At 56.1% G+C, this 13,117-nt stretch overlaps 1 protein-coding gene across 1 annotated transcript in view; it reads left to right on the forward strand.

Annotated features, from left to right (window-relative positions):
- Nucleotides 1–13,117, forward strand: part of LOC140407547 (ubiquitin-conjugating enzyme E2 Q1-like) — a 38,431-nt gene that overhangs the window by 22,648 nt on the left and 2,666 nt on the right. Inside the window, exon 4 of the mRNA XM_072494944.1 lies at nucleotides 12,174–12,232. Within this exon, the coding sequence (XP_072351045.1) occupies nucleotides 12,174–12,232 (59 nt within the window). The remainder of the gene's footprint in view (nucleotides 1–12,173; nucleotides 12,233–13,117) is intronic.

The following is a 13,117-nucleotide window of genomic DNA, read 5'->3' on the forward strand; positions in this document are numbered from 1 at the left end:
TGATGGGGGAGAGTGTACATGGGGGTGTGTGGGTAGTCAGTGATGGGGGAGAGTGTACATGGGGGTGTGTGGGTAGTCTGTGATGGGGGAGAGTGTACATGGGGGTGTGTGGGTAGTCAGTGATGGGGGACAGTGTACATGGGGGGGTGTGGGTAGTCAGTGATGGGGAGAGTGTACATGGGGATGTGTGGGTAGAGTCAGTGATGGGGGAGGGTGTACATGGGGATGTGTGGGTAGTCAGTGATGGGGAGAGTGTACATGGGGATGTGTGGGTAGTCAGTGATGGGGGAGAGTGTACATGGGGGTGTGTGGGTAGTCAGTGATGGGGGAGAGTGTACATGGGTGTGTGTGGGTAGTCAGTGATGGGGGAGCGTGTACATGGGGATGTGTGGGTAGTCAGTGATGGGGAGAGTGTACATGGGGATGTGTGGGTAGTCAGTGATGGGGGAGAGTGTACATGGGGGTGTGTGGGTAGTCAGTGATGGGGAGAGTGTACATGGGGGTGTGAGGGTAGTCAGTGATGGGGAGAGTGTACATGGGGATGTGTGGGTAGTCAGTGATAGGGGAGAGTGTACATGGGGGTGTGTGGGTAGTCAGTGATGGGGGAGAGTGTACATGGGTGTGTGTGGGTAGTCAGTGATGGGGGAGCGTGTACATGGGGATGTGTGGGTAGTCAGTGATGGGGGAGAGTGTACATGGGGATGTGTGGGTAGTCAGTGATGGGGGAGAGTGTACATGGGGATGTGTGGGTAGTCAGTGATGGGGGAGAGTGTACATGGGGATGTGTGGATAGTCAGTGATGGGGAGAGTGTACATGGGGATGTGTGGGTAGTCAGTGATGGGGGAGAGTGTACATGGGTGTGTGTGGGTAGTCAGTGATGGGGGAGAGTGTACATGGGGATGTGTGGGTAGAGTCAGTGATGGGGGAGAGTGTACATGGGGATGTGTGGGTAGAGTCAGTGATGGGGGAGAGTGTACATGGGGATGTGTGGGTAGTCAGTGATGGGGGAGAGTGTACATGGGTGTGTGTGGGTAGTCAGTGATGGGGGAGAGTGTACATGGGGATGTGTGGGTAGTCAGTGATGGGGGAGAGTGTACATGGGGATGTGTGGGTAGTCAGTGATGGGGGAGAGTGTACATGGGGATGTGTGGGTAGAGTCAGTGATGGGGGACAGTGTACATGGGGATGTGTGGGTAGTCAGTGATGGGGGAGAGTGTACATGGGGATGTGTGGGTAGTCAGTGACGGGGGAGAGTGTACATGGGGATGTGTGGGTAGTCAGTGATGGGGAGAGTGTACATGGGGATGTGTGGGTAGTCAGTGATGGGGGGGAGTGTACATGGGGGTGTGTGGGTAGTCAGTGATGGGGGAGAGTGTACATGGGGGTGTGTGGGTAGTCAGTGATGGGGGAGAGTGTACATGGGGGTGTGTGGGTAGTCCGTGATGGGGGAGAGTGTACATGGGGGTGTGTGGGTAGTCAGTGATGGGGGAGAGTGTACATGGGGATGTGTGGGTAGTCAGTGATGGGGGAGAGTGTACATGGGGGTGTGTGGGTAGTCAGTGATGGGGGAGAGTGTACATGGGGGTGTGTGGGTAGTCAGTGATGGGGGAGAGTGTACATGGGGGTGTGTGGGTAGTCAGTGATGGGGGAGAGTGTACATGGGGATGTGTGGGTAGAGTCAGTGATGGGGGAGAGTGTACATGGGGATGTGTGGGTAGAGTCAGTGATGGGGGAGAGTGTACATGGGGATGTGTGGGTAGAGTCAGTGATGGGGGAGAGTGTACATGGGGATGTGTGGGTAGTCAGTGATGGGGGAGAGTGTACATGGGTGTGTGTGGGTAGTCAGTGATGGGGGAGAGTGTACATGGGGATGTGTGGGTAGTCAGTGATGGGGGAGAGTGTACATGGGGATGTGTGGGTAGTCAGTGATGGGGGAGAGTGTACATGGGGATGTGTGGGTAGAGTCAGTGATGGGGGACAGTGTACATGGGGATGTGTGGGTAGTCGGTGATGGGGGAGAGTGTACATGGGGATGTGTGGGTAGTCAGTGACGGGGGAGAGTGTACATGGGGATGTGTGGGTAGTCAGTGATGGGGAGAGTGTACATGGGGATGTGTGGGTAGTCAGTGATGGGGGGGAGTGTACATGGGGGTGTGTGGGTAGTCAGTGATGGGGGAGAGTGTACATGGGGGTGTGTGGGTAGTCAGTGATGGGGGAGAGTGTACATGGGGGTGTGTGGGTAGTCAGTGATGGGGGAGAGTGTACATGGGGGTGTGTGGGTAGTCAGTGATGGGGGAGAGTGTACATGGGGATGTGTGGGTAGTCAGTGATGGGGGAGAGTGTACATGGGGGTGTGTGGGTAGTCAGTGATGGGGGAGAGTGTACATGGGGGTGTGTGGGTAGTCAGTGATGGGGGAGAGTGTACATGGGGGTGTGTGGGTAGTCAGTGATGGGGGAGAGTGTACATGGGGATGTGTGGGTAGAGTCAGTGATGGGGGAGAGTGTACATGGGGGTGTGTGGGTAGAGTCAGTGATGGGAGAGAGTGTACATGGGGATGTGTGGGTAGTCAGTGATGGGGGAGAGTGTACATGGGGGTGTGTGGGTAGTCAGTGATGGGGGAGAGTGTACATGGGGGTGTGTGGGTAGAGTCAGTGATGGGGGAGAGTGTACATGGGGGTGTGTGGCTAGTCAGTGATGGGGGAGAGTGTACATGGGGGTGTGTGGGTAGTCAGTGATGGGGGAGAGTGTACATGGGGGTGTGTGGGTAGTCAGTGATGGGGGAGAGTGTACATGGGGGTGTGTGGGTAGAGTCAGTGATGGGGGAGAGTGTACATGGGGGTGTGTGGGTAGTCAGTGATGGGGGAGAATGTACATGGGGATGTGTGGCTAGTCAGTGATGGGGGAGAGTGTACATGGGGGTGTGTGGGTAGTCAGTGATGGGGGAGAGTGTACATGGGGATGTGTGGGTAGTCAGTGATGGGGGAGAGTGTACATGGGGGTGTGTGGGTAGTCAGTGATGGGGGAGAGTGTACATGGGGGTGTGTGGGTAGTCAGTGATGGGGGGGAGTGTACATGGGGATGTGTGGGTAGTCAGTGATGGAGGACAGTGTACATGGGGATGTGTGGGTAGTCAGTGATGGGGGAGAGTGTACATGGGGGTGTGTGGGTAGAGTCAGTGATGGGGGAGAGTGTACATGGGGGTGTGTGGGTAGTCAGTGATGGGGGAGAATGTACATGGGGATGTGTGGGTAGTCAGTGATGGGGGAGAGTGTACATGGGGATGTGTGGGTAGTCAGTGATGGGGGAGAGTGTACATGGGGATGTGTGGGTAGTCAGTGATGGGGGAGAGTGTACATGGGGATGTGTGGGTAGTCAGTGATGGGGGAGAGTGTACATGGGGGTGTGTGGGTAGAGTCAGTGATGGGGGAGAGTGTACATGGGGGTGTGTGGGTAGTCAGTGATGGGGGAGAATGTACATGGGGATGTGTGGGTAGTCAGTGATGGGGGAGAGTGTACATGGGGGTGTGTGGGTAGTCAGTGACGGGGGAGAGTGTACATGGGGATGTGTGGGTAGTCAGTGATGGGGGAGAGTGTACATGGGGGTGTGTGGGTAGTCAGTGATGGGGGAGAGTGTACATGGGGGTGTGTGGGTAGTCAGTGATGGGGGGGAGTGTACATGGGGATGTGTGGGTAGTCAGTGATGGAGGACAGTGTACATGGGGATGTGTGGGTAGTCAGTGATGGGGGAGAGTGTACATGGGGGTGTGTGGGTAGTCAGTGATGGGGGAGAGTGTACATGGGGATGTGTGGGTAGAGTCAGTGATGGGGGAGAGTGTACATGGGGGTGTGTGGGTAGTCAGTGATGGGGGAGAGTGTACATGGGCATGTGTGGGTAGTCAGTGATGGGGGAGAGTGTACATGGGGGTGTGTGGGTAGTCTGTGATGGGGGAGAGTGTACATGGGGGTGTGTGGGTAGTCAGTGATGGGGAGAGTGTACATGGGGATGTGTGGGTAGTCAGTGATGGGGGAGAGTGTACATGGGGATGTGTGGGTAGTCAGTGATGGGGGAGAGTGTACCGGGGGTGTGTGGGTAGTCAGTGATGGGGGAGAGTGTACATGGGGATGTGTGGATAGTCAGTGATGGGGGAGAGTGTACATGGGGATGTGGGTAGTCAGTGATGGGGGAGAGTGTACATGGGGGTGTGTGGGTAGTCAGTGATGGGGAGAGTGTACATGGGGGTGTGTGGGTAGTCTGTGATGGGGGAGAGTGTACATGGGGATGTGTGGGTAGTCAGTGATGGGGGAGAGTGTACATGGGGATGTGTGGGTAGTCAGTGATGGGGGAGAGTGTACATGGGGATGTGTGGATAGTCAGTGATGGGGGAGAGTGTACATGGGGATGTGTGGGTAGAGTCAGTGATGGGGGAGAGTGTACATGGGGATGTGTGGGTAGTCCGTGACGGGGGAGAGTGTACATGGGGGTGTGGGTAGTCAGTGATGGGGGAGAGTGTACATGGGGATGTGTGGGTAGTCAGTGATGGGGGAGAGTGTACATGGGGGTGTGTGGGTAGTCAGTGATGGGGGAGAGTGTACATGGGGATGTGTGGGTAGTCAGTAATGGGGGAGAGTGTACATGGGGATGTGGGTAGTCAGTGATGGGGGAGCGTGTACATGGGGGTGTGTGGGTAGAGTCAGTGATGGGGGAGCGTGTACATGGGTATGTGTGGGTAGAGTCAGTGATGGGGAGAGTGTACATGGGTATGTGTGGGTAGAGTCAGTGATGGGGGAGAGTGTACATGGGGATGTGTGGGTAGTCAGTGATGGGGGAGAGTGTACATGGGGATGTGTGGGTAGTCAGTGATGGGGGAGAGTGTACATGGGGGTGTGTGGGTAGTCAGTGATGGGGGAGAGTGTACATGGGGATGTGTGGGTAGTCAGTGATGGGGGAGAGTGTACATGGGGGTGTGGGTAGTCAGTGATGGGGGAGAGTGTACATGGGGATGTGTGGGTAGTCAGTGATGGGGGAGAGTGTACATGGGGATGTGTGGGTAGTCAGTGATGGGGGAGAGTGTACATGGGGATGTGTGGGTAGTCAGTGATGGGGGAGAGTGTACATGGGGGTGTGGGTAGTCAGTGATGGGGGAGAGTGTACATGGGGATGTGTGGGTAGTCAGTGATGGGGGAGAGTGTACATGGGGATGTGTGGGTAGAGTCAGTGATGGGGGAGAGTGTACATGGGGGTGTGGGTAGTCAGTGATGGGGGAGAGTGTACATGGGGATGTGTGGGTAGTCAGTGATGGGGGAGAGTGTACATGGGGGTGTGGGTAGTCAGTGATGGGGGAGAGTGTACATGGGGATGTGTGGGTAGTCAGTGATGGGGGAGAGTGTACATGGGGATGTGTGGGTAGTCAGTAATGGGGGAGAGTGTACATGGGGATGTGGGTAGTCAGTGATGGGGGAGCGTGTACATGGGTATGTGTGGGTAGAGTCAGTGATGGGGAGAGTGTACATGGGTATGTGTGGGTAGAGTCAGTGATGGGGAGAGTGTACATGGGGATGTGTGGGTAGTCAGTGATGGGGGAGAGTGTACATGGGGATGTGTGGGTAGAGTCAGTGATGGGGGAGAGTGTACATGGGGGTGTGTGGGTAGAGTCAGTGATGGGGGACAGTGTACATGGGGATGTGTGGGTAGAGTCAGTGATGGGGAGAGTGTACATGGGGATGTGTGGGTAGAGTCAGTGATGGGGGAGAGTGTACATGGGGATGTGTGGGTAGTCAGTGATGGGGGAGAGTGTACATGGGGATGTGTGGGTAGTCAGTGATGGGGGAGAGTGTACATGGGGGTGTGTGGGTAGAGTCAGTGATGGGGGAGAGTGTACATGGGGGTGTGTGGGTAGAGTCAGTGATGGGGGAGAGTGTACATGGGGAAGTGTGGGTAGTCAGTGATGGGGGAGAGTGTACATGGGGGTGTGTGGGTAGTCAGTGATGGGGGAGAGTGTACATGGGGATGTGTGGGTAGTCAGTGATGGGGGAGAGTGTACATGGGGATGTGTGGGTAGTCAGTGATGGGGGAGAGTGTACATGGGGATGTGTGGGTAGAGTCAGTGATGGGGGAGAGTGTACATGGGGATGTGTGGGTAGTCAGTGATGGGGGAGAGTGTACATGGGGGTGTGTGGGTAGTCAGTGATGGGGGAGAGTGTACATGGGGATGTGTGGGTAGAGTCAGTGATGGGGGAGAGTGTACATGGGGATGTGTGGGTAGTCAGTGATGGGGGAGAGTGTACATGGGGATGTGTGGGTAGTCAGTGATGGGGGAGAGTGTACATGGGGATGTGTGGGTAGTCAGTGATGGGGGAGGGTGTACATGGGGGTGTGTGGGTAGTCAGTGATGGGGGAGAGTGTACATGGGGGTGTGTGGGTAGAGTCAGTGATGGGGAGAGTGTACATGGGGATGTGTGGGTAGTCAGTGATGGGGGACAGTGTACATGGGGGTGTGTGGGTAGTCAGTGATGGGGGAGAGTGTACATGGGGGTGTGTGGGTAGTCAGTGATGGGGGAGAGTGTACATGGGGGTGTGTGGGTAGAGTCAGTGATGGGGGAGAGTGTACATGGGGATGTGTGGGTAGTCAGTGATGGGGAGAGTGCACATGGGGATGTGTGGGTAGAGTCAGTGATGGGGAGAGTGTACATGGGGATGTGTGGGTAGAGTCAGTGATGGGGGAGAGTGTACATGGGGATGTGTGGGTAGTCAGTGATGGGGGAGAGTGTACATGGGGATGTGTGGGTAGAGTCAGTGATGGGGGAGAGTGTACATGGGGATGTGTGGGTAGTCAGTGATGGGGGAGAGTGTACATGGGGGTGTGTGGGTAGTCAGTGATGGGGGAGAGTGTACATGGGGATGTGTGGGTAGAGTCAGTGATGGGGGAGAGTGTACATGGGGATGTGTGGGTAGTCAGTGATGGGGGAGAGTGTACATGGGGATGTGTGGGTAGTCAGTGATGGGGGAGAGTGTACATGGGGATGTGTGGGTAGTCAGTGATGGGGGAGGGTGTACATGGGGGTGTGTGGGTAGTCAGTGATGGGGGAGAGTGTACATGGGGGTGTGTGGGTAGAGTCAGTGATGGGGAGAGTGTACATGGGGATGTGTGGGTAGTCAGTGATGGGGGACAGTGTACATGGGGGTGTGTGGGTAGTCAGTGATGGGGGAGAGTGTACATGGGGGTGTGTGGGTAGTCAGTGATGGGGGAGAGTGTACATGGGAGTGTGTGGGTCGTCAGTGATGGGGGAGAGTGTACATGGGGATGTGTGGGTAGAGTCAGTGACTGGGGAGAGTGTACCTGGGGGTGTGTGGGTAGTCAGTGATGGGGGAGAGTGTACATGGGGATGTGTGGGTAGTCAGTGATGGGGGAGGGTGTACATGGGGGTGTGTGGGTAGTCAGTGATGGGGGAGAGTGTACATGGGGATGTGTGGGTAGTCAGTGATGGGGGAGAGTGTACATGGGGGTGTGTGGGTAGAGTCAGTGATGGGGAGAGTGTACATGGGGATGTGTGGGTAGTCAGTGATGGGGGACAGTGTACATGGGGGTGTGTGGGTAGTCAGTGATGGGGGAGAGTGTACATGGGGGTGTGTGGGTAGTCAGTGATGGGGGAGAGTGTACATGGGAGTGTGTGGGTCGTCAGTGATGGGGGAGAGTGTACATGGGGATGTGTGGATAGTCAGTGATGGGGGAGAGTGTACATGGGGGTGTGTGGGTAGTCAGTGATGGGGGAGAGTGTACATGGGGGTGTGTGGGTAGTCAGTGATGGGGAGAGTGTACATGGGGGTGTGTGGGTAGAGTCAGTGATGGGGGAGAGTGTACATGGGGGTGTGTGGGTAGTCAGTGATGGGGGAGAGTGTACATGGGGGTGTGTGGGTAGTCAGTGATGGGGGAGAGTGTACATGGGGATGTGTGGGTAGTCAGTGATGGGGAGAGTGTACATGGGGATGTGTGGGTAGAGTCAGTGATGGGGGAGAGTGTACATGGGGGTGTGTGGGTAGTCAGTGATGGGGAGAGTGTACATGGGGATGTGTGGGTAGAGTCAGTGATGGGGGAGAGTGTACATGGGGGTGTGTGGGTAGTCAGTGATGGGGAGAGTGTACATGGGGGTGTGTGGGTAGAGTCAGTGATGGGGGAGAGTGTACATGGGGGTGTGTGGGTAGTCAGTGATGGGGAGAGTGTACATGGGGATGTGTGGGTAGTCAGTGATGGGGAGAGTGTACATGGGGGTGTGTGGGTAGAGTCAGTGATGGGGGAGAGTGTACATGGGGGTGTGTGGGTAGTCAGTGATGGGGGAGAGTGTACGTGGGGGTGTGTGGGTAGTCAGTGATGGGGGAGAGTGTACATGGGGATGTGTGGGTAGAGTCAGTGATGGGGAGAGTGTACATGGGGATGTGTGGGTAGTCAGTGATGGGGGAGAGTGTACATGGGGATGTGTGGGTAGAGTCAGTGATGGGGGAGAGTGTACATGGGGATGTGTGGGTAGTCAGTGATGGGGAGAGTGTACATGGGGATGTGTGGGTAGTCAGTGATGGGGGACAGTGTACATGGGGATGTGTGGGTAGTCAGTGATGGGGGAGAGTGTACATGGGGGTGTGTGGGTAGTCAGTGATGGGGGAGAGTGTACATGGGGGTGTGTGGGTAGTCAGTGATGGGGGAGAGTGTACATGGGGGTGTGTGGGTAGTCAGTGATGGGGGAGAATGTACATGGGGGTGTGTGGGTAGTCAGTGATGGGGGAGAGTGTACATGGGGAAGTGTGGGTAGAGTCAGTGATGGGGGAGAGTGTACATGGGAGTGTGTGGGTATAGTCAGTGATGGGGGAGAGTGTACATGGGGATGTGTGGGTAGTCAGTGATGGGGGAGAGTGTACATGGGGATGTGTGGGTAGTCAGTGATGGGGGAGAGTGTACATGGGGATGTGTGGGTAGAGTCAGTGATGGGGGACAGTGTACATGGGGGTGTGTGGGTAGTCAGTGATGGGGGAGAGTGTACATGGGGGTGTGTGGGTAGTCAGTGATGGGGGAGAGTGTACATGGGGATGTGTGGGTAGTCAGTGATGGGGGAGAGTGTACATGGGGATGTGAGGGTAGTCAGTGATGGGGGAGAGTGTACATGGGGAAGTGTGGGTAGAGTCAGTGATGGGGGAGAGTGTATATGGGGATGTGTGGGTAGAGTCACTGATGGGTGAGAGTGTACATGGGGATGTGTGGGTAGTCAGTGATGGGGGAGAGTGTACATGGGGGTGTGTATGTAGAGTCAGTGATGGGGGAGAGTGTACATGGGGATGTGTGAGTAGAGTCAGTGATGGGGGAGAGTGTACATGGGGATGTGTGGGTAGTCCGTGATGGGGAGAGTGTACATGGGGGTGTGTGGGTAGTCAGTGATGGGGGGCAGTGTACATGGGGATGTGTGGCTAGTCGGTGATGGGGGAGAGTGTACATGGGGGTGTGTGGGTAGTCAGTGATGAGGGAGAGTGTACATGGGGATGTGTGGGGAGTCAGTGATGGGGGAGAGTGTACATGGGGATGTGTGGGTAGTCAGTGATGGGGCAGAGTGTACATGGGGATGTGTGGGTAGTCAGTGATGGGGGAGAGTGTACATGGGGGGGGTGTGGGTAGAGTCAGTGATGGGGGAGAGTGTACATGGGAGTGTGTGGGTAGTCAGTGATGGGAGAGAGTGTACATGGGGGTGTGTGGGTAGTCAGTGATGGGGGAGAGTGTACATGGGGAAGTGTGGGTAGAGTCAGTGATGGGGGAGAGTGTACATGGGAGTGTGTGGGTATAGTCAGTGATGGGGGAGAGTGTACATGGGGATGTGTGGGTAGTCAGTGATGGGGGAGAGTGTACATGGGGATGTGTGGGTAGTCAGTGATGGGGGAGAGTGTACATGGGGATGTGTGGGTAGAGTCAGTGATGGGGGACAGTGTACATGGGGGTGTGTGGGTAGTCAGTGATGGGGGAGAGTGTACATGGGGGTGTGTGGGTAGTCAGTGATGGGGGAGAGTGTACATGGGGATGTGTGGGTAGTCAGTGATGGGGGAGAGTGTACATGGGGATGTGAGGGTAGTCAGTGATGGGGGAGAGTGTACGTGGGAAGTGTGGGTAGAGTCAGTGATGGGGGGAGAGTGTATATGGGGATGTGTGGGTAGAGTCACTGATGGGGGAGAGTGTACATGGGGATGTGTGGGTAGTCAGTGATGGGGGAGAGTGTACATGGGGGTGTGTATGTAGAGTCAGTGATGGGGGAGAGTGTACATGGGGATGTGTGAGTAGAGTCAGTGATGGGGGAGAGTGTACATGGGGATGTGTGGGTAGTCCGTGATGGGGGAGAGTGTACATGGGGGTGTGTGGGTAGTCAGTGATGGGGGGGCAGTGTACATGGGGATGTGTGGCTAGTCGGTGATGGGGGAGAGTGTACATGGGGGTGTGTGGGGTAGTCAGTGATGAGGGAGAGTGTACATGGGATGTGTGGGGAGTCAGTGATGGGGGAGAGTGTACATGGGGATGTGTGGGTAGTCAGTGATGGGGCAGAGTGTACATGGGGATGTGTGGGTAGTCAGTGATGGGGGAGAGTGTACATGGGGGGGGTGTGGGTAGAGTCAGTGATGGGGGGAGAGTGTACATGGGAGTGTGTGGGTAGTCAGTGATGGGAGAGAGTGTACATGGGGGTGTGTGGGTAGTCAGTGATGGGGCAGAGTGTACATGGGGGTGTGTGGGTAGAGTCAGTGATGGGGGAGAGTGTACATGGGGATGTGTGGGGTAGTCAGTGATGGGGGAGAGTGTACATGGGGATGTGTGGGTAGTCAGTGATGGGGGAGAGTGTACATGGGGAAGTGTGGGTAGAGTCAGTGATGGGGGAGAGTGTACATGGGGATGTGTGGGTAGAGTCAGTGATGGGGGGAGAGTGTACATGGGGGTGTGTGGGTAGCCAGTGATGGGGGAGAGTGTACATGGGGATGTGTGGGTAGTCAGTGATGGGGGAGAGTGTACATGGGGGTGTGTGGATAGTCCGTGATGGGGGAGAGTGTACATGGGGATGTGTGGGTAGTCAGTGATGGGGGGAGAGTGTACATGGGGATGTGGGTAGAGTCAGTGATGGGGGGAGGAGTGTACATGGGGGTGTGTGGGTAGAGTCAGTGATGGGGAGAGTGTACATGGGGATGTGTGGATAGTCAGTGATGGGGGAGAGTGTACATGGGGATGTGTGGGTAGTCAGTGATGGGGGGAGAGTGTACATGGGGATGTGTGGGTAGTCAGTGATGGGGGGAGAGTGTACATGGGGATGTGGGTAGAGTCAGTGATGGGGGGGAGAGTGTACATGGGGATGTGTGGGTAGTCAGTGATGGGGGAGAGTGTACATGGGGATGTGTGGGTAGTCCGGTGATGGGGGAGAGTGTACATGGGGGTGTGTGGGGTAGAGTCAGTGATGGGGAGAGTGTACATGGGGGTGTTGGGTAGAGTCAGTGATGGGGGAGAGTGTACATGGGGGTGTGTGGGTAGTCAGTGATGGGGGAGAGTGTACATGGGGGTGTGTGGGTAGAGTCAGTGATGGGGGAGAGTGTACATGGGGGGTGTGTGGGTAGTCAGTGATGGGGGAGAGTGTACATGGGGGTGTCTGGGTAGAGTCAGTGATGGGGGAGAGTGTACATGGGGATGTGTGGGTAGTCAGTGATGGGGGAGAGTGTACATGGGGATGTGTGGGTAGTCGGTGATGGGGGAGAGTGTACATGGGGGTGTGTGGGTTAGAGTCAGTGATGGGGGAGAGTGTACATGGGGGTGTGTGGGTAGTCAGTGATGGGGGAGAGTGTACGTGGGGGTGTGTGGGTAGAGTCAGTGATGGGGGAGAGTATACATGGGGATGTGTGGGTAGAGTCAGTGATGGGGGAGAGTGTACATGGGGGTGTGTGGGTCGAGTCAGTGATGGGGGAGAGTGTACATGGGGGTGTGTGGGTAGTCAGTGATGGGGGAGAGTGTACATTGGGGGTGTGTGGGTAGAGTCAGTGATGGGGGAGAGTGTACATGGGGGTGTGTGGGTAGTCAGTGATGGGGAGAGTGTACATGGGGGGTGTGTGGGTAGCCAGTGATGGAATCCTGCAGCCTGGGCTGAGTCTGTGACCATTCTGTTCCGCTCCAGGATAATTTCCCTTTTGACCCCCCCTTTGTAAGGGTCGTATCTCCAGTGCTCTCCGGAGGGTGAGTAGCGGCTTTTGAATCATTTTTAACTGAATGTAATTGGGGAGCAGTGATCCTGGGGGGGGGGGGTGTGAGGGTGTAATTGGACGCAGCCATCCTGGGGGGGGGGGGTGTAATTCGGGGGCAGTGATCCTGGGAGGTGTAATTGGGGTGCAGTGATCGTGGGGGGGAGGGTGTAATTGGGGGGCAGTGATCCTGGGGGGGGGAGTGCAATTGGGGAGCAGTGATCCTGGGGGGGGGGGGGGGGTAATTGGGGGGCAGTGATCCTGGGGGTGGGGTGTAATTGCGGAGCATTGATCCCGGGGGGGGGGGGGAGAGGGGGGGCTCTTAGTCTGCACAAACGTTGGGTGGGGATTACTGGGTTACGGGGATAGGCTGGAGGTGTGGGCTTGGTTCGGGTGCTCTTTCCAAGGGGCCGGTGCTGACTCGATGGGCCGAATGGCCTTCTCCGCTCTCCAATCTATAAACACAAACTCGGGGTGTCGGTATAATTCTTTTTTTATTCCAACCCCTTGCCAACTCTGGATGGGTTCTCTGCAGCAGACTTGCTGGCACCCGTCATGGAGTCAGAGATGTTGGCAGCACGGAAACAGGCCTTCGGCCCAGCGTCTCCATGCCGCCCAGTTTTCTATCACTAAGCTAGTCCCACTTGCCCGCAATTGGCCCGTATCCCCCTATACCCACCCTCCCCGTGTGACTGTCTAAAGGACAAAATCGCACCCGCCTCTACCACTGCCTCTGCAGCCCGTTCCAGACACTCACCACCCTGTGTGAAGACATTTCCCCTCTGGTCTCTTTTGTATCTCTCCCCTCTCACCCTTTAACCTGTGGCCTCTAGTTCTAGACTCCTCTACCTTTGGGAAAAGCTGCCGACTATCTACCTTA

Source organism: Scyliorhinus torazame, unplaced genomic scaffold (assembly GCF_047496885.1).
Source record: "Scyliorhinus torazame isolate Kashiwa2021f unplaced genomic scaffold, sScyTor2.1 scaffold_1581, whole genome shotgun sequence".
In the NCBI taxonomy this organism is placed as follows: Eukaryota; Metazoa; Chordata; class Chondrichthyes; order Carcharhiniformes; family Scyliorhinidae; genus Scyliorhinus; species Scyliorhinus torazame.